The sequence below is a fragment of the Calypte anna genome, chromosome 9 (assembly GCF_003957555.1).
Source record: "Calypte anna isolate BGI_N300 chromosome 9, bCalAnn1_v1.p, whole genome shotgun sequence".
NCBI lineage: Eukaryota > Metazoa > Chordata > Aves > Apodiformes > Trochilidae > Calypte > Calypte anna.
Window position 1 is genome coordinate 325,359 of NC_044255.1, and position 27,317 is coordinate 352,675.

General features: G+C 42.5%; 1 protein-coding gene across 5 annotated transcripts; it reads right to left on the minus strand.

Moving 5' to 3' along the window:
- Positions 1 to 1,024: 1,024 nt before the first annotated feature.
- On the minus strand, positions 1,025 to 26,808 carry MFF (mitochondrial fission factor). Of its 5 annotated transcripts, XM_030456367.1 has the most exons (9): positions 26,522 to 26,808; positions 20,976 to 21,193; positions 19,510 to 19,682; positions 18,538 to 18,626; positions 14,880 to 14,954; positions 11,106 to 11,264; positions 5,477 to 5,539; positions 2,352 to 2,436; positions 1,025 to 1,753 (listed from the first exon to the last, which is right to left on the minus strand). In XM_030456367.1, the coding sequence occupies exons 2-9, from the start codon at positions 21,190 to 21,192 to the stop codon at positions 1,622 to 1,624; spliced, it is 993 nt and encodes a 330-aa protein (XP_030312227.1). In that variant the 5' UTR covers position 21,193; positions 26,522 to 26,808; the 3' UTR covers positions 1,025 to 1,621. The 5 variants fall into 5 exon arrangements, with proteins under 5 accessions (XP_030312227.1, XP_030312228.1, XP_030312229.1 ...); XM_030456368.1 differs by lacking the exon at positions 14,880 to 14,954; XM_030456369.1 differs by lacking the exon at positions 11,106 to 11,264.
- Positions 26,809 to 27,317: the final 509 nt, after the last annotated feature.

Genomic DNA, 27,317 nt, shown 5'->3' on the forward strand with positions numbered 1-27,317 from the left:
CCCTTCCGACGGGCCCGAACCGAGGCAGAGGAGCAGTGCCCGGACAGGACCTGCTCCAGCCCCCGTGGATGGGCCTCGGGGCTCTCCCGCTGGCACCCCTGAGCCCCCCAACCCTCCGAAGTCCCCCCAGCCCCCCTAAGCCCTCCCTGAGCCTCCCAAACCTCCTGACACTCCCAATCCCCGAGCCCCCTGAGCCCCCACCCTCCCTGAGACCCCCCCAACCCTCCGAAGTCCCTCAACCCCCGAGCCCCCCCACCCCCCCTGAGCCCCCCAACCTCCCTAGCCCCCCAACGCCCCCTGAGCCCCCCCAACCACTTTAAGTCCCCCAACCTCCCTGAGCCCCCCAGCCCCCCTGAGACTCCCAACCTCCCTGAGGCTCACAAACCCCCTGAGCCCCCCAACCCCCTGAGGCCTCCCCAGCCTCTCCGGGCGCTGCTCCGAGGCGGGCTCCTGCCCCTGGCTGTGAGGAGATCCTCACCCCTCTGCACAGCCCAGAAACGGCCGCGGGAGGTCCCCTTTGGGGGGTGGCATTGTCGCCACGCGTTCTCCCACGCCCTGAGGGTTGTTTCAGACCCCTCAGGCGATGCTGTGGCTGCTGCAGCACTGCACACACCCCTGGAAGGGGCAGCCACAGCCACACAGGGGCAGAGCCACCAAGGCAGAGGCAAAGGTCCCCTGGGCGATCCCTGGGCAGCTCAGCAGCCACCAAAAACGCAGCAGAGCCCGGGGACTGAGCGCTGCGTGTGGGGACACCGGGGTGGCTCCCCATACCTCTGCACAACCCCACAGAGTGCAGGGGATGAGAGCCTGCAGAGGGCGAGTGGATGCCCAGCTGCTACTTCTGAGTTGCTCAGTACCTCGCTACTTCCAAGGCCAATAGTTTAGATTAAACCTCAGCTAAATTGACTTGAAATAATATTAAATAAGGTCTTGTGATTTGTTGGTTTGTTGGGTTTTGTTTGGTTTTTTTGAGGGAGTTTTATTAAATACACCACATCAGTAGTTTGTACTCCATCATCTTTTGATCACTCACAGACTAATAGTATTTTATAGAAAAAAAAAACAAAATTAAAGCTAAAAAATTACATACTACCTATACACCTCTGGGCAATCTGCATGTTAGCAAAGAATATCTTTTATTTGTTGACCTGAACATGTGTTTAAACAATGAATATATTCATGGAACAGGACACACTCCTTGAATATGGCACACCTCAAACTACTCAGACTGAGGGAAAACAATCGTATGTAATTGCATCTAACAACAGAACAATAAAAACTACTTTTTATTCCTTTGTTCTTCTGGTTTTTTTTCCACACTCACTCCATTCATTCTCTTCCCACTACACCCAGGGGTTATTCCTGCAGATCACTGTCCTCACTTCACGTTGGCTGCCCTGTATTTACACTGAAGCATGCAAAGAAGGATGCTGCAAAAATCTGCAATGCAAATCTATGGGATACATGAGAACTGAACAGCAAGGTGTCCCTTTAACACTGCAACTCTATAGCCTCTGTCTGTCGTGTTCCAGGGTAGGAATTACAAAACAGCATACAAGTCAGAAACAAAGTTTTGCAAAGTGTTTTGTGTTTTCAACTATTAAATCTTTCTGTGCCGTGTCTAACGCCGAAACCAAAGCCAGCTGTTGAGTAGCCAGAAAGCTACAGTAATTGAGTACATGATCATTTCCCTTTTTGCACGTTCTTTGTTCTCCTCTTCCAGGAGCTGCAGGCGGCGGTTAAGTTTGATTATCTAAAAACAGATACAGCCTTTTAATATTTCATTAAAAGTGGCCAGACTTTCTAGAAGCTTCTGAATAGCCAGGTAAAATTAGTCTTGGACAGATGGATTTGAAACTGTTGATAATATGAATTTTTATCCTCAATATCTGGAGATCAGATCTTGCTGTCCCAAGTCAGCAGGGACAGAAATGGAATCTCCAGATTGCCAGAACACTACAGGGTATGTGAGGGCAGTGCAGCAGATGTGCAGAAAGGTTCCCTCACTTTTTAATATTTCATTAAAAGTGGCCAGACTTTCTAGAAGCTTCTGAATAGCCAGGTGAAATTAGTCTTGGACAGATGTGAAACTGTTGATAATATGAATTTCTTTCTTCAATATCTGGAGACCAGATCTTGCTGTCCCAAGTCAGCAGTGACAGAAATGGAGTTGGGCTCTCCAGATCCCCAGAACACTACAGGGTATGTGAGGGCAGATGTGCAGAGAGGTTCCCTCACTGTATCTGTTACGAACCCCTGTGCAGCCATGCAGAAAACCTGCCTTCCACACCCCCTAATTTAACATCACAGCTTTTTCTTATTACCATTATCACGTGCTGTACTTCACATACCTGTCGTCTTAAGGAAGCGGCATCTACCACTGTCATGTCATCTGGTGTTCCCTCAAGTGCAGTATCCAAGTTGGAAAGGCCATATCTGTCAGAGAGAAGAGAGAGCTGAGCTGTCTCACCCACACAAAGATGAGCAGGTAGAGCTGCTACAGGTCAGGAATAACAAAGTGAAGACTCAGAAAGTCTATATCCAGTAATGTGTTGTGAGCATGTAAATGCTACCTCTTAACCAGATTATTTTCCAACAGGTAAAAGTAGTTCCTGGATGCCACCCAGAGGGACCCTGACAGGCTTAAGTGCTGGAAGATCAACAAGTGCAAGGTCCTGCACGTGGGCTGGGGCAATCCCAAGAACAAACACAGGCTGGGCAGAGAATTGACTGAGAACAGCCCCGAGGAGAAGAACTTGGAGATGGTGCTGGTTGATGAGATGATCAACATGATCCAGCAATGTGTGCTTGCAGCCCAGAAAGCCAACTGTATTCTGGATGCATCAGAAGTGTGGCCAAGGGAGGTAATTCTTCTGCTCTGCTCTCTTGAGACCCCACCTGGAGTTCTGTGTCCAGTTCTGGAGGAACTTCCAGCACAGGAAGGACATGAAGCTGCTGCAGCAGCTCTCCTACAAGGACAGGCTGAGAGAGTTGGGCTTGTTGAGCTTGGAGAAGAGAAGGCTTCAAAGAGACCTCAAAGCAGCCTTCAAGTACCTGAAGGGACTACAAGACAACTGGAGAGGGACTTCTTACAAGGGCAGGGAGTGACAGGACAACAATGACAAGTTTCATACTGGAAGAGGGTAGATTTAGATTTGATAAAAGGAGGAAATTCTTCACTGTGAGAGAAGTGAGCCATCAGAGCAGGATGCCCAGGGAAGCTGTGGATGCCTTGGCCCTGGAAGTGTTTCAGGCCAGTTTTGGTCAGCCTGAAATAGTGGGAGGTGTCCCTGCCCATGGAGGGGGGTTGCAACTAGATGATCTTTAAGGTCCTTTCCAACCCAAACCATTCTATGATTCCAAGCTGCATCAGCTGTTGGGTTTCTCACTTCTTATCTTAAAACCTCAGTTTCCAGCATTAGTTCCCCTTGACTTGTCTCCTCATGAGGACATACTAACAACTTCAGAAATGGAACAAAATAGTATCAGAGCTACCACGTTCACAAGAAAATACACCTAAAAGAATGTCTTGCACTTGCTGACAGCTAACAGTGAGCTTCAACTGACATGAATACAAGTAGAATCTCTCAAGTGTGCAGAACGAACCAAAGTATAGATACTACTTTGGCACTCCTGGCTTTTTCACCACTGCCATCACACACCCATGGAATGCCCTGGGCTCAGGCAGGATCTCCCATCTGGAACAACTTGTCAAGTTTCCCTCTGTCACTGCTCATTAACATCTTGTTTATAAATATGAATTGCTCTTTCTAGATGAGAGTTCCATTAGTCTGCACTTAGAGACCAAGGAGATCCCTGAGCACCACTGTACAGAAGACATGAAGTTAATGACATCTTGATCTGTGGGGTTTTTTTCACTGAAGGGAAGAGGGAAAGAGAAGGAAGAGGGAAACCTTATCCAGGTGAGATCAGGAAAAAGACAGCTTTTAATGAGGGAACAGTCAAAAAACTGTCAGCAGTCAGAGGTGTTTTAAAAACACTCTATGGGACACACAAAAAAGTTTTGGCAACTTTATTTCAAATGCTTCTGTTAGAAACAGATTCTCACTAAGGCCATTATTCACTTTTTATTTTAACAATACTTCAAATGCTGAACTATAATTTATGCTATTTATTACTTGTCATTTGTTCCATTTGGGCAATATTAATAGGACTGAAACGTTGGGGGTTTTTTATTTCCTGAGTTCTGTGAAACTCATGGTGCTATCTCAGCCAAATTATTTTGAAATAGAGCTAAGTTCATTATAAAACAATTTGAACGTGTCTACTGTTAGAAGAAGTCTGAAACTTTGCAAACACAAAGAAATCAAGTTTTCTTTACTTCTGCAGGTCCTCTGAAAGACAGATTTCTCAGGATGGTTCTTTTGTAGACATTTTTTAATGTGTAGTAGAGGGGAAAAAAATAAATAAAATCAGAAAACTCTACCCGATTGACTGCATAGCTGTCCCTCACCATCTCTTGGAAAAAGCAGAGAGGGTCATCATTTCACTGAGATGTGCACTCCTCTCTCCCAGGCCACATAAATTTAATATAAAATATCAGTATGTCACTGCAGCTCTACCAACTTCCAAACCATTCAAGGGATTAAATCAAGAGGGCTACGAGCAAAAAATCCTTTGAGATAACCTCTTGGGCTGTCACAAAACCTGAATTCCTGTTAGAGAAGAATCATCTATTTGAATCCAGAGTCTGCTTATGTCTGCATGAATGTACTCTTCGTTTCAGTGAAAAGAGAGAAGTGCAGTGGGAAATGAGAAGAGAGATGGAAGGAACTATTTTTCACTTCATCCTGGCCATGAAATTTCATGTCAATATCCAGATCCACTAAAACTAAATCCATCTGCCAAGTGAATGGCAGTGAAAAGATATTCAGCTACCACTAACAAGCAGGCATGTTACTGAGGACATCTGGAAAACATGAGGTGATCCAAGGCCAAATTTCCTAGCAATAAAAATAAGAAACTCACTACTAAATAGAAAATGCTTGAAGTATGTTGAAGGGTAATTTAGAGTCTCCCCTCATCACCTCCTTCGAGCCAGAACTCTGTAGCACACTGTGTCCATTAGACACTCTTGGCCTCTGTGTATTTTTTTGGCAAGCCAAATTTCACAGATGATGTAGAACCAATCAATACTAACAAATCCATTCTACCCTTCCTGAGAAAAGCCAGAGGCTTGGAGGTAACTGAGAAACACTGCAAGGATCAAAAGTAGAGCACCCTGGGATCTGTGCAAATCAGGAACTTAATTTAAGGACAAGCCACAAACCACACTTCTTTGCTGGTGACTCGGGTGGGTGGGAGAGAAAGGTGTGAAGTACCTCAAGACTTGAGAGGGAAGTTAGAAATGAGCACTGCCTTTTAAAATAAGGACATTAGAAATTGTCTGACTTTTAGGATCTAACTTAGTGGATCATGACTGGCAAAAAACCCCCCAAAAACCAAAACTCTTTACCTGGTGTTGTCATGATGAGGGTTAGAGGAAGTGATAGCAGCTGACCCACCACGTAACACTGGCCTACAGCAGGGTTTTGCAGATAGAAAGGAAAAGACAAAAACAGGAGATGACAAACAGAGATAAGAGGTAAAACACAGAGCAAAGGAACATCAAAATACTTCCACTGATATTGTATAATGCTTCATAAAATAATACCTATTTATTTTGATCCAAGTTCAGTCATTACTGAATGTTTATGCAGCTAAGACATATAGGGAGTTTTTTTTATGTTAGAGCTTCATTTATGGAAGACAAACTGTTGGGATAGAGATTAGGGTGGAGACTATCAACCTTCTAAAATAACCATGGGAAACTTCAAACAAAAAAAAAACAACAACAAACCCACCTAAAAAAACCAAAGCCCCACCCAACAATAATGGAAAAAAAAGTATCTGCACATGCTTACAAAAGCCTTTTCATTCATCCTCTACTCCCTCTAGGGAAAGGGGAGATTTGTATTTTCTCTATTAATCTATGCTAGATGTAATTCAGAAAACTCAGACTAGTTGCCTTAGCACTACATATAGTCTGAACAGAGCTGGATCTTTCCATAAAGGAGTGACTAAAAGCTTCACACATAGGGTATGAACATCCTTGTAAGTCTTGCTCTTTCAATTTCTTTTCCTTTTCTTTCTAGGCCAAAAGAGAGAATAGGCAGAGTTTAAGTTGGTGCAACTATAAAATATACATTACCTTTGCAAGAAACTATTGTGTCCCAATTTACTGAAGACACAAATACCACCAGTCCCCTCTGACAAAGCCAGTACCATGTGCCTGCATCACCTCTAGTAACAAGGCACTGATGCTCCACAGCACTGATGTGGAACAAACTGTTCTAGAGCTTGAAATATTTTTCAGTTTTTTCCATTTTCCCAGCACAAACAGCAGGTGCTTGTACCATGCATTTAACCCATGCACAGTCCAGGCTATAAAATTAAAGACAGAGAGGATCTAAGCATCAAGGCCTTTACAGCAGGTACATGCAGGAGGCAGAGGTTTGGTGCTGAGGTGGCTGGGAGAATACCTGGAAATGAGCAAGAACCATGTGGAAAGATCAGAGCCACCAGATCATTTAGAAGGACAGGATCTAGGAGCCTTCACAAACTCTGCTACCTGGTACACTCCTTACTGGGACCAGGTCCTACTCTCACCAGTGCTGTAAGCACATACCAAAGGGTTTTTCATCCATCACACGAGGTCAGTCAAAGCAGAAAGCCCCATTCCCAAGACATACAATAAAAGCATATTCTTACCTAAATGCATGAGGTCTTGCTGAAAGTTACCAAAAAAGGTACTCCTATTTTTTAATCAGAGAGAATTCAGCTAGCCTAAAGTCTTGCCTGACATGCCAGAACTCAATACTTAAAGAAAGGGCAAGAAATTGAGCAAAAAGCAGCTACAGAACAGGTTGCAGAATTTCTCTGCAGACATCATTCACCTGTAATTAGTGAGCAGATAATGAACACCAGCTGGGCAGTATCCAGCAGGGATTTTCCACATCATCTGACACAGGACAACAGTGTTTGGATTTTGTGTAATGAGACTGGTAGGTCTCAAATGCTCTCTAAACTCTTGGCCTCTGTGTATTTTTTTGGCAAGCCAAATTTCACAGATGATGTAGAACCAATCAATACTAACAAATCCATTCTACCCTTCCTGAGAAAAGCCAGAGGCTTGGAGGTAACTGAGAAACACTGCAAGGATCAAAAGTAGAGCACCTTGGGATCTGTGCAAATCAGGAACTTAATTTAAGGACAAGCCACAAACCACGCTTCCCAACATGGCCAGACTGTTAAAAAGCTGCACATTATTCTTCCTTTTCTTTGCAGTTCACATTTTATTTCTTTACAGGTAGACCCCAAAGGATCACCAGAATATTTGCCTGCCTCTTCCACACTTTTTTTTTTACTTGCTTGGTTTTAAATATATCAACAAAAAAAAAATTATGTAGATGAGAGTGGCTTCATAACTGGGATGACCTTATCCCCAAATCAGCAGCAAGTATCTGGTAAATACAGAATGGCCAAGAATAATACTATCAAGTTATGAAGTCCATAGCCTTCTCTAAAAAGCTGAACCCAAGTACTCTAAAACTTGGCATTTTCTGGCTCCTTCTGTCAAATTCATCCTAAACATTACCAGATAATCAGAAGAAGCCCTAACTCCAAGGCCATGGCCACTCAACACTTAGCTGTTTTGTTGCAAATAAAGTGTCAGCCTGAAACATGAAGGGAATACCCAGTAATACCACTAAATAACAGTGGGAAGGCCACGACCAAATTAATCTGGTTGCTCTAGAGCAGAGCAGGTGATGGAAATACCACAGTGATGACACTCTGGTGTTGGGAGGGAAACCACGAGGTGTGGTGGACAAGCTGGGAACCTGGGCCAACCTTCCACCATTTCTGTGCACACCCAGAGGGGACTGAGGGCAGCACATCCTCTCTGTTCAGCAGAGGGAGGAGCTGTGTTCACCTCTCCCTGCACTTTAAACACCTCTGGAAATCTCAGAAAGGCTCTTAAGAATGGGCACTAGGAATGGGTGTGTTTTGGATGTGAACTGGGTAAGAAGCTCAGCTTCTAAAGGACAGAGAGGATTGGTGCACTGAAGAACCAGTGACTGGGTGAGGCTGCTACCCTTGCTCACCTCAGTACTACAAGTGGTTACTTGCAACCCATTTTATTTCTACCATGTAAATATCATTGTTCAATATAAAAAGTGATCTCCTAACACCTCAGGACATGATTTTTCGTGTGAAGTTTGGCATTTAAGGAGAGTGGCTCTTTAGAAAGGGCTATCCTGAAGACAGGAAATAGTAATAAATTTCCAACTTTTTTTTTTCTCCTTAATACTCCTTTTTTTTCTCCTGTTGACCCAAGCAAGAGATGAAAAAGAGTTCAGATAAGTACAGATTTCAGCACAACTCTACTCAGTTATGTAATTGCCTTTTTCCCTGCATTTCATGCATCACTATAATCTCCTTACATGAAGGCTTTTCTTTGTTTAATTTTTTGTTGTTGTTGCCTAGATCATAAAATATCAGCCCTTAAAAAAGGGTACTAGGTATAGGCAGAATTTGACAGAAACTGAAACAGGAAAATTGTTAGAACTGGAAAACAAAACTGACCTATTTTTCTTGTCCAAGCTGAAGGAACGCAAGAGTAAACAGTGATCATTAAAGTGTTGTCCATTTAAATAAACTGTTATGTGAACAGTGCTGGCTAAACTCTGCATAACTCATTATCTGCAGTAGCACAATCCACATCTACTGTTAGCAGTTTTAGTAGATTGGAAAAGTATTTTGTAAAAAACAAACAAACAAACAAAAACCAAAAAGGAAAAAGCATATAATGAAAAATATTAATAGCACATAGTCAAATCTTGTTCATTTAGAAAGATCTCTTGTAATATTAAGCATAAATTGTTAAAATAGATAAGGTTTTGAGATCAAAAGCACATTACACAGAGCAAAAGAACAGAGTGCAGGTTTGGAGCAGTTTAAAATGAGCATTATTTTGCAACCATGCAAGTGGATTATCCAAATTTCACATTCCTATGCCAGTTGTAGAGGAAGGGTGGGTGGGTATCTAAACACCCAACCAACAAGAATACACTTTCACCTTATTGAAAAGTTCATTATTTTGACACCTATTTGTACACAGGTGACTAGAAACAGTTTCACCTTTTCTTACAGGAATAGTTAATAAGGGCACCTCAAAAATTAACCCAAACCAGGAAGAGTAAAGCATCCCTTGAAGCATTCAGAACCCCAGTAATTTTCTGAGAACTGATATAAGTTGAAAGTGTACATATGCATACGTGTATGTTTTCCAGAATCCAAGAAAACATAAGGAAGAACGTGCCTAGTGGAAGCCAGGAATAAAACTTGTTAGCTTCACTGCAAACTGGGGAAAGGGCTAAAATTCCAGTCAATATTCTAGCAAGGACATTTTGCAAAGCACTGGCAATTGGTGCTATTCACAGAATTCCTGAATTCCTAGAGTTCCTCCTTATCTGGGAGCTTTAATTTGGCAAAACAAAAACAAACATGTCATTCAATTTAGTTTTTAATATTGACAAGTAAAGAAGGTATTGCTGTCCAACTGCTGACAGGCACCACAATTTTAACAATCATAGCCTGAAATTTCATGGTGTTAAGTCAAGGTTAAGCACCTACCTCACAGAATTTAAGGTGAAACTATGCAATTGATGCCTTTTGAAGCTGTTTTCTTGTTAGGTTTGGTTTGTTTTTTTAAGTCCCAGGTTAAGAACATAAAGGCCAGCAAGACTGGAGCTCTGTATGAATCAGAACTGTTAATGTGAGCATTTACATACTGCCAGGTCAGTGGTGAGCTAGAGGAGGGATCAGCTTGGAAAAGTGACTGCAAACACACATTCACAATAAGATTGGTTTGATAGTCACATTTATTACTGAAACAACTGGAAAGCAAACAATTTAACTTCACACTAGAAAGTACTAAGGATGCTGCTGAGATTTTAGCAACCAGAGCAGAACTTCCTAGCACAAGCCACACAGCAGGGCTGCAGGAAGGGTGAACAGTTCCTCCCAAAGCTTTTTCCCATTTCTTCCCATTCCCATTTCTCCAATTTGATGTCCTGGAGGTCTCAACTGGCTCTACCCTAGAGCCTATCAGTGTGCATTTTTTCCCTGATCCTCTGTGCTAGCATATTATGGAAATCAAAATTGCTTTTGGTAAATTAACCCTGCCACTGTTGCTCCTGAGAAACAAGCCATCCTTGCAACATTTAGAAGTGTCAAATCAAAACAGTCCAAGGATAAACCAAGTGGGCAAAACTCTACTGAAGAGAATGATTCCAACATGCAGTGATTGCCATGAGGCTTTTTTTTTTTGGCTCAGTGCATCTCCATAAAAACAGAGACAGGATTCATCAGAGAAGAAAACAGCTTCTCAGTAGACATTGCCTTCCTTGCTCTCAGCATCCAGCAAAGTAGTCACTACCAGCCACACATCAATCAGAGATAATTATCCCAAATGGAAACTGAAACAGCCAAACATCTTGACATATTATCAGAAAGCAGGGTCTGCAATAATACCTTGTATAATATTCCACCCTGTTTTTGCATGATTGTTTTAATGCTTCATGACAACATCAACCCAATCTTATTGATTTGCAAGGCTGCTCACCAACCAAGAGAAGAGCAGAAGGCAAAGCTAATAAATTTGCAGGCTCAGGACCAAGTATTCATCTCAGAAAACACTGAGCATCTGGGAACAGCAAAATGGCTTTTACTCACAAACTAATGTCTCCTATTTTGGTTTTGATTTGTAAGGAAACCTACACAATGCTACATGTGACTTGATTTGTAAGGAAACCTAAAGCAATGCTACATTTGACTGGGATAGAAGCATTTTGAAATGTGAATTTTGGACAAGTAGATTGCTTATGAAGAGTGAAAGCAAAGGAAAACAAAAGCAAATAATTTTCATCTCATCGTTTCGTAAACAGAAATCAAACTCCACTAAAAAAAAGGAGGAAAGAAAAAAATAAAAATAAAAAAAAAGAAGCAGCAAAAAGCTGGCAGAATCAGTGACAACCAATCACCTGCAGTTTTCATCCAGCACATCCAAGACCTGCTGGTAAGCCCTACGAGTGGAAGACTGGATAAACGACAAAATGCCACGAGCAGAGTAAAGATTAGTTCCATCTTCAGGTAACAGATTGGGAGGACAGACACGAGCCTGTTGCAGTGATGGTGTCACACTGTTCATACAAGCACAGTAAACGAAGAGAGAAATAACCATGGTCAGATTTTCAAATCAAAAACACCTTTTCAAATAGATCCCATTCCAAAATGTTGGTTACTTGCTTTTGGTTTACCCTTCTCCCACCACTGTAAGGTAACACACCCAAATTCTAGTGCTGGACTCTTCAGAAACAACTTGAATTAATAATACAAGGCCACAGTTTTTTTGTCTGTTATATAAGTTTTGACAAAGTCCTCACCCAGCTCAATCTGTACCTGTTGAAGTCAGTATTCTGATCCCCACTGACATAAATGAGAAACATTTTTACTAATAGCAGCATTAAAAAAAATATCCTACCCATAATCTCTTTTCAAAGCACAAGTTTTTCCTGTAAGGAGAATCTTGCATAGACCCCTTCAACAAAAACTGTACTTCAGGCTGTGACTAAACAGCAACAGTATTTTGATGTGCACAAGAACAAGGTTTAAAGGCAACTGCAAGAAATGTCAAAACAAGCACAGAATTCATGTCCCAGTAACAACAAATTATATGATCTGGGTTTTGGACTATGATGCAAAAATTGTATTTAAAATATAGAGGACTGAAACTCAAACATGACCACTTGGAGTATACAAACCTCATCTCTATCAGACAGAAAGGAGTTGTGAGAAACTTCTGATTTGCTTGTGTTATTTTACATGCAACCTAACCATTCACATTCTCCTTCACACACCAAGATTTACTTTTTTTTTTTTTAATCAGGAAACCTTGAAAGGCAAGATTGTTTTAAAAGGAAGTGATTAAATTTAACATACTTGCAAATATTAACCCAAGTGCAAAACAAATTTCAAGTCACTGCATCCTTTAGATCTTGAGATAATTTTTATTCCAAGAATACTACCCATATTTAAAGACATTTCCTTTTTTACTACCACTTATGATTTGCTCCAACACTTCTGGAGTTAGAATGTCAATCAGATGACTTTAGGGCATTTTTAAGAAATTAAGCAAAGCATTAGTAGCTGAGTGCTTGCAAGCTGGCTTTATATTTGGATACTCTCTAGATGGGTCATAATTCTACGGATACTCTTACTTTGAACAGAGTTGCTCTGCACCAAAACTACAAAGATGAGCAGGAAAGAAAATGAAATTGAAAAGACAGATCCAAAGCATGTTACAGGGATCAGACTTCACCCACAGAAGAGTTCAGACATCCTGTGCTTCCAGAGACTTGCAAAACACAGCAGTGGCTGATGCTTGACTAACACTGCCATATTTATTTCCTAAACTGGAAATACCTTTTCATGCTGCTGCAGAGGGTACAACTGGACAAGGGAAAGGAAAAAAGAGAAGGAGACATTGATAAACATCTACTTTGTGTTCTTTACGTCTCTCGTTGTTCTCCAAGACTTCCACAATCCATCTTGAGTTCACATTTATAATGACTTCTACTTTGCAATCACTGGTAGGAAGTCCCACCCACACATTTTCCTTTTGAACTGCACTGGAAATGCAAATATTCACTAGCAAAATATCAAGAAACAGAGTCAAGTAGGGAAATACTGCCACTAAAGTGAATTTATGAGCATTCTGACTCCTTTGTGGATTTGCTGACTTGAGGGAAATGAGGGAGGAGCTAAAGGATTGTACTAACAGTGTGGTTTATACAAAAAGTAATGTTTCCTGTTCATCACATCAAATATTTACAGGATAGGCTGAAAGCTTTAAAAAAAGGTAGCAAACATTACATATACTGAAAGCTAGGAGATATTGTCAGATTTCTTTTTTCTGGAGTATGTAATACTACAAAAATGCTATTTGCATACAAAGTCTGCTGTAGATACTGGAAAAAAAAAATATCCCCAAAAGCTGTTTAACTAAAACTGCACAAAATTCTCTTGAAGAAACTGACATTTGCTGATTAAAGAGAAAGTGTATATGTATAGCAACAACAAAAAAAATTAAAAAAATAAAAATCAAGGTGAACTCCAGAATTCTGGACAGATAATTCTGAACCCCATGGTCTAGTCTCTGGACTACTTTATCCTCATTGTTTTATAGGTGGCTTGTAAGAAAAGGCAGTTTTAAGAGATTACTTCATTCATTTTAAGCTATTATTTAATTCTTAGTTTCTTAAATTATTTAGTTAAGAGATTTAAATCTATTTGCTCCTGGATATGAACTAAAGTGTGTAGCTACATAAAATCACTTCAATTCTCCCAATGAAGGCTACTGCTAATTTGGCTCTACCTCCTAAATGCACAGTCTGGGAGAGACTTCTCTCTTACTTTCCCTCTGAAAATGAGAATAATTCTACGAAGGGCTCAAATGGCAGGATGAAGGCATATGTGTGTGTGTGGAGGGGGGGGCAGAGGAGGAGAAGGAAGGAAACAAATACAGATGACAGATTTTTCTTCTATCCTTTTTCAGCATTCAAAATTACTGCCCTCTAAATATGTGGTAGTCCTTTGGACAAAATCAAAGACCATGGAAAAGAATTATTATGAAGCAAATACCTGATATGCAAATGACCCAATATGATAAAAGAAAAAAAAATATTTCTAACATAAGGAAAATCCTCTAACATTTAGTATGACTGCTTACTATTAGACATCATCACTATCCCCATTCTCTCCCTCGTTTCTACTTAAATCCTAGGGTAATTTTGGATCAAATTTCTAAAAAAGAAATTCTGTATATAAGAATTTTATTGTTTGTATAAATTTGTTTACAAATTTATACAGATGTATACAAATATACACTTGTATAAAATTGTATATTTTATTGTTACAAAATAAGTGTAACCACTTATTTTGGTTACAAAACACCCTGGTTACAAACACAGTTCCAGAGTTTGGAACCAAACCAAACAACACGGGATTAGAGACATTGCTGTGGAACAGCCCAGTGACATCCCACTAGAGGCAGAGCTTTGACCTTAGCAGTAACCTCCCCTAAACCTCCTCAAAACATTTATTATGCACACAGGGCTTATTTCAGATATTTCTCTGAATTACAGTTCTGGAAGTATCAGCTGAGAAGTAAACAGATTGAACTAATTAAGGTTACTTTAAATTCAACCACACAGACAGACTGTATTCTCATTAAAGACATGCACACCACCACCTTTTCCCCCCACGGCTTGCATGAAGACCAGAATTTCTCAAACTCTAAAACTGAACTCTCTAGAGAGATGAGTTTTTCTAAGGGAGCAGAAAAAACATTAACCACTGTCCCTGTTTCCATGCTGTCTTGGTGGTTTGTTCAAAGCTGGCTGGCAATGGCCAGTAAAAAGCTTGCTTTTTTTCCAGCTATTGAAAAAAAGCCAAAGAATTAAACAGACCAAAGCTGTTTTGAATTTTTTTTTTCCAAATTGGTTCTTAGTTGAAGCTGTCCCTCTGCTTTTGCAGCCAGGAATTTTTCCCCATGTTGCCTACATAGGGAAATGTTTTGGTGACGTTTGAGAAACCCTGAAACAAAAAATTAGAAACCAGGTTCAGTGTAGTAGCAAAGGTTGTTTCACATTTTATATGCTGAACTACAGGTATTTAGTCAGCAAATTAGTACTGCAGAGCTCTACATAATTAAGCACACTCTTGATTTTCATGTAGCAGGTAACATTTAGGCTTACGTGTAATCCTTAGTCGAAAGAGGTGACTGGACCCGTGGCATTTTATTTCTTGGGACAGTATCTGGTCTGTGCCACCTTGAATAATAATTGTAATCTCTTAAGTCAGTGTCCTTATAGACAGAGGGGTTGCAATTTACAGAGCTGTCATTACTGCTATGCAGACTGGTATTGTACAAGCAGGTGCCTACTTGTTAGTCTCAGTTTTTCTAAAAACAACATTTGAGAATTACTGTTTTTAGTGAAACTCAGCTCCCAAAAGATTCTTGGAACTGTCTCTGCATGCAACTGGATGACAAGAGGAATAACAGAAAAACCCCAATTATTTACACCATGTAGAGAACACTGTGATAGGGAGCTCAGCCAATTCTTCCACTTCAATCTGACAACCTATTAAAAAATGTTTAATTTTGTCACTTTGTAGGTCAAGCACTGGCATTTTGTTCAGTACATTTGAACATTTTGTCCAAGGAGGACAACAGTGTCCCAGATTACAACTTGAGTATCACAGTCCTACTCAGAAAACAAAGGTTTTAAATGGCAGTACTCCATGTGCCTTTTTAATGGGGTCCTTACCACAGCACCTGAGCAGCATTTCGTGTCTATCAGGAAGCTGATTCAAGGAGGCATTTAAAAAAGATTTTTTTTGATAGGAATGAAATACTCAAGTAAAACATGGGCTCTCTTCCCTATTTGAAGATGTGAACCATATTCACACAAAAGAGTTGATCTTTGTCAAGTCAGAGGACCATAGTGTTTGTTACTGCAGAAGTAATCTACTTAAGTATGACATGAAAGTAAAACTGAAGACAGTGTTGATGGAGCAGAAATGTACCATTATAGTATTACAACTCAGATTTTTTTTTTGTTTCAGCCAACATCACTGGAAATAAGAAGTTTAGGAACAGCTTGTTTCTTGTGTCTTCATAACACTGGAGAAAACGTTTGCAGATGGTATGATATAAATGGGGTAACAGGACACAGTTACATTTTCTGTAGTGCAAAGAACACACTTGTAGTAGAAGTTGCCTCCTTAGTTTAATTTATCAACAAGGAAGCTTATCTTAAAGACATGTACAACTTTTCTACAAACCTCTAATAGAAATAGCAGCCTAAGGTGATACCCAGTACCATCTGAGGTAGCAGAACTTACACCAAGCAGGTTTGTTTGCTTGTATCGCAAATACAAACACATCCTCATGGGTAGCTTCTCTAAGTAACTACCAGAGGGAAAACAAAATGCCACAGTATCAATTTCGTTTGTAGCATCCCTACTTCTGGTTTTATTTTCATGAAACTTGCAACTTCTTTCTTTGCAGTTTACAGTATATGTCCAGTGGACCTAAACTGTGAGGAAACAAGAGCCAAGAGAAAGCTTTTTCACTAAGTACAGAAGATTTGGCATCCCTGCAGTTGTGTGAGCCATGCAAGTTCCACTTTGAACATCAGTGCTTTCCAAACTGAATTCATGGAACATTCTCCTGAGAGTTAACCAGACACATTCCCCAGCCTCAGCATCACTGAGAATGCCACAGCATGTTCAAAGTGGTTTCTTTTTTTTGGATTGCACTGAGTCAGAAGAAGGAATGATGACAGAAAAAGGAGCAATTCCTAGAAACCTCAATTATTTAGAAGGAGATGATTGGCCCATTAGGCACAGCATAACTTCTGCCAGAAGAAAAGAAGTACTTAAGAGGACAAGTGAAAATGAAGTTCTACTAAAGTATTATCTGCAGGTCAGCAAGTCTGGAATGCTGCATTGGACAGAGAGCTGCTACCACCTCTAAATGTGTCATAATTTCCTGACTTTTTAAATGATAAACTGAATGATACAAGCTCCCAGCTGTATGTTCATTGGTCCCATCCATTTAACATCCATAGTTCAATTTACAGGATTCCAAATTTGTATCCTATTGCTAAGCTTCTGAAGGACTGCTAATAAATTAATAAGCTGTCACAGCAAATTATATCCAGACCATTTTAAACCAGTAATTCTATTTAGAGCTACTGAGCAGCAACAAAGTGCCATGTGAGCTTTACAGATTTATGATTTTTGGATTCAGCAAGTCCAAACATACATGAGACATCTGACAGCAACTGGATGTATCCAGTCAGAGCTGATCTTGCCAGTTTCTGAGATGGTCTCCATGACTTTTGGAAGACTACACTAACCTGAGGAGCAAGGATAAGGTGATTTCAAGAAATTACACGAATTCATATGCCATCTGTTTGTTTTTTCATTTAAGTCCAATACATAAAATACTGAGGAAGCAGAACTTTTGGGTAAAGTCCCTTCCAGGCAGCTCCCACCACATGAAAACCATCTAATCCAGCATGCATTATGTGCAGACCACATGACTGACAAATAAAGGCCACTCCAGTCTGACCAATCCAACAGGACATCACTGGATGACCAACACCACAGGAAACCTGGGCACTTAGTGGGCTGCTACAACACCTGGAGACCAAGCTGATCAGGAGCTTATGGATAAAAATCTGGTTTTGCCACCTCAGTCAAGAGGTACAACTCTTGAGACTTGTGCTACCTGTAAGCTTGTATGAACCAAATGCCCAGTTAATTAAGATGAGGAAGATATGCAACAGTACTTGCATGAAGGTCTAGAAGAGAAGATTTATAATATGTCTGAAACATCCAAAAGAGTACATCTCACCAGTTTTAGACAAACTAAGAGACATACAGGTAGCACATATAGTACCTCATAGTGCTCCTGCTGTGAACAGAAGAAAACAGACATTTCTAGGACATAATTCACTCGATCTATTTTAGACTGAAAACAGGTAGATCATAAGTAGGTCATGCACTTATTTCTACTTATTGAAAATGAAGTTTATGTTGACTTAGCAATAATGTTATTGATGTTATACAGTCTACACTGGAACAGATTAATCCAATCTTTCCTAAACTGAAGATCCTTTCAACAAGGGAAAGCAATCTTCAAGGTAGCTGTATCTGGAGCCTTGATGAGTTTTAAGTGTTACACACAGTGCAAAAACAGTTGTTTCCAGGTGGAAAGAAGCTGTTATTCATACTAAGCTGTGATTAATCAAAGACTACTATAACTAGTAAAAATACACAGGTGTATGACTTCAGAAAACACCACAAGAATTGCTACCTCAGATGGTATCAATAGATGAAGTTTCCAATTCTAAATGCTACTTGCCACTTTGGTGTTAAAAAGATTGAGATACGTACTCATAAGTTACAAGACATTAGGCACACTAATACCAGAGCAAAAATCACATACTGTAAAATCTGAGAAACACAGAAATATCACCAATGAGAGAAATAGGAATGTTTTGATGCAGAAGGTATTCAGTTTTCAGAAAATTCAGAGGGAAAATAAAAAATTATACCAGCTCAGAAACAAAAACCTCTCGAAGAAATAATTTGTGACAACTGGTGAAACCAGCTGTGGGCCCACAAACACTCCCACCCATCCACTGCAAGAAAACACTTCACAAATGAGTCACCTCACTACACAAAAAGTGTAGAAATTAAGAAAAACGCTGGCCTTGTAATATATAAAATTATGTCCTTGCCCCAGCAATAGAAAAAAACCCCAAGTAATAAGGAGATGAGGACTAAAGGAAACATGTAACAAAGCTGTAGCTGTGCAGCTGCAGCTGCTGCTGTACTCACATGGAATCATTCCTGGCCAGCTGGCCGTTCTGTCTTGTGGCATTTTCACTCATGGAACGTTCCCTCTTCAGTCTCCCCACCGAGCGAACCTGTGTGAAAGGGGAGAAAGGAGGAAATGAAAGACAGAGAACTCCAAGACAGACTTAATTCCACTTACACTGGAGATCTGTAGGTTAGATGTGCCCTCAACTACAAATGCACGTTTCAGGGCTTTCCCAGTAATTAGGAGGAAAAAAACTGATGAGAGGATCTGCTGCTGGTCCATGTAAAACTCAAGGGCAGAGCTTACTGTGGTCCTGTCATTATTTCACCATTGGATCTGATGCCAAAAGTATGAACAAAGAGCACTTTGAATATGCAATAAAGCAATATTATATTTAATATTACTTCCTGTTACCAGAGTTAAATATATGGCTACTGCATCTTGTGATCCTATATAATATGCAGCTTCATAAATATTTTTAATCCAGATGGACATATAACTGGCATCTTAAAACTGAAAACTATTATGTTTATCCTCCTTTCAACCTGGTTTTCAGAGCCTTGTTAAAAGTCACTAATTCTATGTGCTGTTATTATCATCTGGCCACAGATACCAAAGGTTAACTATACAAAATTGTTGTCTTCTGATAACCTGCAAATTAAAAAAAAAAACAAACTTGTGGCTTTCTCTTGAATCAAAAGGATATTTTTTGCTAAAGCTATTTTGAATAGCTTTAATTATGACTTTTATTTTTGTAAGCTTACTTTGCAAGCTTACTGAGCATGCCAAGCCCAAGCCATCTGGCACTTAATGGAACTTCAAAGCTATAATTTGAACTACTAGAGTGGTAATAAAAATATTTTTATATTCTCCCAACATATGTTAGGCACCCAGTATATCTGCACCACAGTAGAGAAAACACTGGTCATTTCACTTTCTTTGGTGGAATGCTCCTCATCTAAGAAAAACCAAAAAAAAAAAATACCAGCCTCTTCATTTTGTGGTGTCTGCTGTGGAGGCTTTTCAAGGTCCAAAAAATCTAGTGGTCGATCACTAAGAGAGATAACACGAGGAGGAGTTTTCAGTGCCAGTGGTTTGAATGGAGTAGACTGAAGAAGGTCAAGGTCTGGTGGTCTGGAAAATGGAATGTCTTCAGTATTACCTGCAAGAACATCAGTTGTCAATAGCAAGCACTCTGTTCTGAGGCCTGATGGCTTCTCCTAAAGCTCAAAAAGACATCACCTGAGTTACTTACCTTTCCCATGCCAGCTAATAAAGTGTATGTTTCTAGAATAGGCCTTATATATTAACAACTACAGCTAAAGCTGTCACACAAACCACAAAAATTTACACATATTGTCTACTGGTTTCTCTGAGACCAATGATCCTGAGTAACCCTAAGCAACATCAACTATTCCTGAGGGCACCTTTGAGCTCAAGACCTAGTCCTGTTAAATGTGAATTTGTTTAGAAATATGGTGAAGATGTCACTCTCTCAAGGGGGAAAATACATCCATGTCACACATTTTGCAAATTTTAAGGCCTTCAGTGGTTACAGGTCTGTCACTGAAAAGCCCATAAGTACTGAAGAAACACTGATAGAGTCCACTCAGTAATAGACAGAACCTTCACATAATTAGCATTCTGATTATGCTTAAACACAAATTGTGTGGCTAATATATTCCTCATCTCCAAACATTTTTATTGTTACTTTAGCTTACAGTTCATAAAGAAACATGAGCTGTACACAAAAAACATTCATTTTTTTCACTACAAAATTATTTACTAAGATGAAAAGTCAGCAATTACATTTTCGGTTGATAATGGATCCACTAACTCTCCCCACTACAAGTAATACCCAAAGTACTCCCAAAACATTATCAGAGTTCAAGCAGCTTCCTCAAAGTTGATGAGCAACACCTGTTTAAAAACCAGGAAGCAGGTTACAGGTCTGTCTTTTAAAAAACAAACCAATACCTGGTTTTGTCCATCCAGAAACTCGGGGAACCAATTTAAATCATAGAATTGGCTGGGTTGGAAGGGACCTCAGAGATCATCAAGTCCAACCCTTGATCCACTCCCCCCGTGGTTCCCAGCCCATGGCACTCAGTGCCACATCCAGGCTCTTTGGAAAGATCTCCAGACACGGAGAATCCACTACTTCCCTGGGCAGCCCATTCCAATGCCTGAGCACCCTCTCCAGAAAGAAATTCTTTCTCATCTCCAACCTAAACCTCCCCTGGCACAACTTGAGACCCTGCCCTCTTGTCTTGCTGAGAGTTGCCTGGGAAAAGAGACCAACCCCCCCCTGGCTCCAACCTCCTTTCAGGGAGTTGTAGAGAGTGATGAGGTCTCCCCTGAGCCTCCTCTTCTCCAGCCTCAACACCCCCAGCTCCCTCAGCCTCTCCTCCTTAAATTTTTTCCCTGGTTTTCTCCTATTGAGATGCAAACCTACCTGCCACTACAATCCGCTCTGGCACCTGCATGGTTACACTGGCATTGGGAAATCCTTCTTGGATGCCTGTGTCAAGGTCAGCATTTTGAGGAGCTACTTTGAGCTTTTCTGGGACCCTCATGCGCTGACTGATGCCCTCTGTGTACTCCATCTCGTACTGCAGGCGACTCATTTCTGCCATCTCAGCAGCTGGAGATGGGAATGCAGCCCCACTCATTCTGCCAAAAGAGAACCAAAAGCTGTGAGAGCAATAGAGGAACCCAGCAGAAAGGAAACTCTTTGTTCTGGTTACTAGGCAAGTGGTAGGTGACCCTAACCGAATGGACTTCAACTTAAAAGAAAGAAATTATGCAATAAAATTCACTGGAAGTATAGTCACAAAGAGCTGAGAGCTGACAGCAACACCCAAAGAAAACAAGTGATGCAGGAGGAAACTTCCAAGGCTGCCCTAAGGGTCCTCAAATTCAACCATGACCAAAATCCCTAGAAATTCTGCATGAAAGGTACCATCCCTGCACTGGCTGGCTGGAAAAAAAAACCCAAAACAAAAAGCCAACAACAACAATTGGTAGGACTGGTAGGAAGTATATTTAGGATTGGCTAGAAGTCTGAAATATTTATCTGTAGTTACACAGATCCAGTGTACTGGTATTGCAGAAAACGGATGAAGTCTGACAAAACTGCCTGTTGAACAAAAGGAAAGGCTCAGCTTGGGCAGCAGCCTCCTGCTCACAGTCAGTCACTGAGGACTCACTCGGTCTGAAAAGAACAAAGTTTCTTACCAAATCAGCTTGAAAACCCAGCATGTGTATAACCCCTTCCCAATCACAAGCAATTCTGTACACTTCTCACTTCTGAATTTCTCAGTAAATGACAAATCTTACTTCTGCAGAACAGGTACAAGATGGGCAGAGAGAACAAGAATTCTTTTACCCTTACAAGGGTTTGCCAATACTTTGTAAATCCATTTTCCTAGAAAAGGAGAGGAATTTCACATAGAATCATAGAATTGGCTGGGTTGGAAGGGTGCCACTGAGTGCCACATGAAGAAGTAGGGGAATTTCTGGGCCATGAGAAACTTGTATCAGTTGCTGAGAGACATATAGAAGACAAAGATCATGATAACTGGGGGTTTTTTTGAAGTTATGTTTAAGGCTGAGAGAAAAAGAAATCCTAGAGTTGCACTTGGAGGTGGACTGGAAAGGAGCTGCACAGGGAATGTGGTGGTTGGAAAAGGAATTGGGATGGCTGAGCATTGTTCACCTGGGCTACTGGACCTTGTTGATGGCTCAGATCAAGACTGGTCAGGGTCCAGGTGAAGGAGTCTTCCTGGTGCTGCAGTTAAGTGGAAAGAAACTCCCAGAGCAAACTCTGAGTGCAGGGAATGCTCAGTTGTGAGAAACTTTTCCATGCAATGGCTGGGGACCTCATCAACAGCTCAGACTGAGATAAGGGTTATATTCAGGGTTAGGATTGAAATACATATTTTTATACACATATGTAAACACACACACTATGTAAAAGCAGTCACCCTGGAAAACCTGCCTGTGGGAAACATAGCTTATTTATTGTATCAAGAAATCTTTTAGTGGTATAGCTCAAAGTAGTTGCCCAAATAAAGTAATTTGTCCTGGCAAAAAGGGACATTTTGCCACTACCAACTGAGGCTGCATTTGTTTATTATTTTTGGCAGCAAGGCTCTGCCTGTTGCTGCCTGTGCACCCTTAACAGGCTGAAGATGCAGAAAGAACTTTGTGAACAAAACACCTCAGTGCAGAGCATCAGCGTGGCAGGTGGGATGGACCACGAGCCATCTCTCCCACCACAACACAGAAGCAAGACTTTTCATATTTATGAATATAACCCTGAACTAGGATTAACCAGCAGAGACCAGAAGGAAGCACACAGAGGATCTGGACTGTGAAACATTGCTTTAAATGCACACTTTCAGTATATTCAAGATGTGATCCACTTGGCAGTCCAATCTGGGAGCCTCAATGTTATTCTGAGGACTTCCAATCACCACAGGACAAATGAGTAACATTGATCTCAAAGTCCTGCTGAAGCACAGTAAGAGAACTGGGGGTCAGGGAGAAGGCAAGAAGGTCAACAGCCTATGCTTAATTTAAAAAAAGTTAACTTAAAAAACAAATTGTTGTAAAGTGGTGCACCTCAAGTGGTGCAGATTTAATCTATATTAATTAATTACTGCTCTTTGTATGATGTGAAAAGAACTGCAGCCACCCATTTCACTAGAAATGAACTCTTTACAGGAGTTCAAGAGGTTTTGAAGCAGCTCTGAGACACCAAAATTCTTAAGATCTCACTTTGGGATTTTTTTTTTGTCCCTGCCCTATGCTCTTACAAGCCAAGACATTGGCTAGATCAAGCAGTGACATGAAAAAAGTACACAGTCTTCTGAGATATCCAGAAAGTGGTTTCATTTCAAAATATGGTCTATGATCAGTAAAGCATTTCTAAACCACCAGGAGTAAAAATCATAATGTCAACAAAAAGACTGAATTTTAAGGAAAACTGAAGTACCCAGAGTATCTGTTTGCAGCAGCTTAAAAAAACAATTATTATTCACAAGACTTCAAAAAGGTGTTTCACTGCTTGTTCACTCCCTACTTTTGAAATACCTGTATGATTTTAACCCTTGCAGTCAGGTATCACAACAGTACAGCAGTGTTTACAGCACAACTTCCCTAAAGTGTGGCACTGCTTGTGCTGTTAAGTCTGCATGACAACTGCCTTCCAGCTGTAAGGTAAACCACAAGCTAAAACACAAACAAAAAAAGGACAGCATCAGAACAGAGACTATTTATAAATTAAATATTGTTGTGTGGGCTTAGCTGTACTTGCCAAAGACCTCTCTAGATGCAACCCCTCGATATCTTCCTACTCTTGCCTACTTCTCATCTACCCCCAGTAACTGTTAATTGTATCTTCTCTCAAAGAAATTTAAATTTTTACCCCTTTTTACAAGGCAACTGCAAAATAAAATGGTGAGAGTTCAGAAAAACTTAAAATATTTAAGTGGAGCTTGCTCACAAAGCCCTCAGCTACTCAAAGAGAACAGAAATAAAAGTTACATTTTCTGTAATGTTTTTGTTGCTCAATGCATTTTACATTAATAATGAATAAGGGAGAAGGAGAATTTTTAAACTGATATTTAAAGAACTAAGTAGCTCTAAAAAGGCATGAGAATAGAAAAGATGTCTGAAAATGATGAGACAATAAAAGTATAATTGCAAACACAGAGAGGACAGAGAGCAGCTGAAGCACAAACGAACACCAGTGGCATTTAACAAAGGAGAAAAATGAAGGGAAAAATCCAGAGGAGGAGAAGGGAAGAGACAGCAAGAGAAATGATACAGGGTGAATCATAGAACCATAGAACTGGCTGGGTTGGAAGGGACCTCAGAGATCATCAAGTCCAACCCTTGATCCACTCCCCCCGTGGTTCCCAGCCCATGGCACTCAGTGCCACATCCAGGCTCTTTGGAAAGATCTCCAGACACGGAGAATCCACTACTTCCCTGGGCAGCCCATTCCAATGCCTGATCACCCTCTCCAGAAAGAAATTCTTTCTCATCTCCAACCTAAACCTCCCCTGGCACAACTTGAGACCCTGCCCTCTTGTCTTGCTGAGAGTTGCCTGGGAAAAGAGACCGACCCCCCCCTGGCTCCAACCTCCTTTCAGGGAGTTGTAGAGAGTGATGAGGTCTCCCCTGAGCCTCCTCTTCTCCAGCCTCAACACCCCCAGCTCCCTCAGCCTCACCTCACAGCACTTGTGCTGGATCCCTTCACAGCCTCCTTGCTCTTCTCTGGACCTGCTCCAGCACCTCAATCTCCTTCCTAAACTGAGGGGCCCAGAACTGGACACAGGACTCGAGGTGTGGCCTCACCAGGGCTGAGCACAGGCGCATGATGTGTGTTCAGAAAGATAGAGGGGTACCTCCTTTCCCCTCTCCAAAACACGTGGCAGCAAGAAGCAACAGCTATGAGCGATGCATGTGAACCTGAAGGATGCCTTTTTGTCAGCTCTCTGGCAATAGCCAGACAATTGGCCACATCTGTGCTGCTACCAGAAAAGTCATGCAGGGCATTACAGGATCCACGCAGACAGGGCTGGTGTCAGAGTTACTGTGACAGGGGAAGATGAGCACTGGTAACAGTATTGCTGTGCCAGCATCCAGATGGGAGCAGGTTTTACACTATTATACCCCCCCCCAAATTTTGTAACTTCTCCATTCCTGTTTGTTCCTGAGTTGGCGACTTCACAGCAAGTCCATCCAAACTGCATGTGGACTATGAAACAGTCCCTTGGCAAGTGGCTGGATACTCTTTGGCAAGTGAAGGGGGACAAGAAGGACTTAAAGCAAAGGTAAGGACACATATTATAGGACCCAAATGACCCTAAAACTGCTGGTACACACATCACAGTGGCAATCAGGACTGAAAGCTATAAATAACAAATCATTAGTGAACAATTTGAGGGGAAAGGGAAATAGGTGTAGGCTAAATGCTGAAAGCTGCTCTACAATAACACAGTTACATGTGTTGAACTTTCAAAATACATTACCCTCTCTCCTTAGTGCAAGGAGGACACCAAAAAACCCCCACTATTTATAATACAGAAACAAGGCTATGGGATCAGAAAACACTTAAAACTGCCTTTTTCCACTTTCCTTTTCCTCCAGCCACAGGTTTTAATGCAGAACCCTTTTTTTTTTCTTTCTTTTTCTTCTCCAAGCAGAAAGAACACAGATAATATTAGCATTAAAAAAACCCAACACATTCAAAGACTGACAACCCTTTGTCTGAAACACCCCAAATATTCACCGTGTCGTGACAGCACAACAAACGAGAAGGCAGAAGGGGAGCTGGGGCCAGGAGAGCAGAGATCCCTCGCCCAGCTCCAGGAACCCTCAGTGCCCTGAAGGTTCGGGTTCCCAGAACACGGCTCAGAACCTGGTCCAGCCCCAAGCCACGGGAAGCGGCTGCTAGAGGTCCTGATCCTCAAACGCGGACAGCGGAGGGAGGGGACGGCACCGAGAAGCGTCTTGGGCAGCCCGGGGAGCCCTGAGGGTGGCAGTGGGGACAAGGCAGCGGAGAAACGAGGCAACCGGGGAGGCAGCGGGGAAAGCGGGGCCTTGGGCCATGGGGGCTGAGACGAGGGTGACACGGCCGGGGGGGCGGCACAGGAGAGACTGAGAAGAGCTCGGGGTGGGGGCCTCAGGCTGAGGGCTGTGATGGGGGGCAGTGAGGGGGGCTGTGAGGGAGATAAGGGGGGCTGTGGGGGAGGCTGTGAGAGGGCTGTGAGGGAGCTAAGGGGGGATATGAGGGAGGACTGCGAGGGGGGCTGTGAGGGAGCTGTGAGGGGGGGCTGCGAGGGAGCTGTGAGGGAGGCGGTGAGGGGGCATGAGGGGGGGGGGGGGATCAGGCCCGCTCCCCTCAGCCGGGGGCAGCCCGCGGCCAGGCTCAGCCCCTTCGGCACTGTCTAAAGACGTTGGCGCCAGGCCCCGGCAGCCCGTACTCACCCTGAGCGGCGGGGAAAGCGGTCGGTGAGCTCCTGCTCGTCCCGTCTCGTCCCGTCCGGGCGGCTCCTGCCGCGCCCCGGCCCCTGGCGCTGCTTCCCTCACCGCGCTCCTCCGGTAACCCTGGGAAAGGGGCCCCTTGTCCCCATCGGGCTCCCGTACGGGCTGCCGGGCCGGGGACCGCGCGTCACGTGACGGAGGGAGGGCGGAAGCGGTCGGTGCCGGTGCGTCAGGCCCGGGGCAGCCCGGGGGCCTCCGTTTGGAGGCAGCGACGGGACAGGGCCCCGCGCAGGCGCTGTCCCCGGCCCGCGGCTCAAGGTCACCCCTGGGCCGTCCCTGCTGCCACCCCCCGCCTCAGGCGTGGCAGCCGGCGGGGCGGGTCCCCGCAGCGGGGGGGACTCGTTCGGAGCTTCTCCCCGAAGCGTCTCCCTGCCAGTCCCGGCCTGCGCGGGGCCGGAGAGAAAGGAGCCCCGGGAGCGGCCCCAGAAGGGCGCGGTATCCGGGCCCTCCGCCCTGCTGCTTCGTGCCGGTCCTGTCGCCCCCCCCCCCGAGCTTGCCGAGTGGGCCCAGCAACGGAGCTTATAGAATCATAAATGGGCTGGGTTGGAAGGGACCTCAGAGATCATCAAGTCCAACCCTTGATCCACTCCCCCCGTGGTTCCCAGCCCATGGCACTCAGTGCCACATCCAGGCTCTTTGGAAAGATCTCCAGACACGGAGAATCCACTCCTTCCCTGGGCAGCCCATTCCAATGCCTGATCACCCTCTCCAGAAAGAAATTCTTTCTCATCTCCAACCT

Bases quoted from the DNA above. Each gene is read 5' to 3' on its own strand.
- MFF (XM_030456367.1), bottom strand. From the start codon at position 21,192: ATGAGTGGGGCTGCATTCCCATCTCCAGCTGCTGAGATGGCAGAAATG. The intron at 14,955-18,537 runs GTGAGTACAGCA...TTATTATTCAAG, and splicing joins CTGGCCAGGAATGATTCCAT to GTGGCACAGACCAGATACTG. The intron at 5,540-11,105 runs GTGATTGGTTGT...ACCCTGCTGTAG, and splicing joins GTGCTGGATGAAAACTGCAG to GCCAGTGTTACGTGGTGGGT.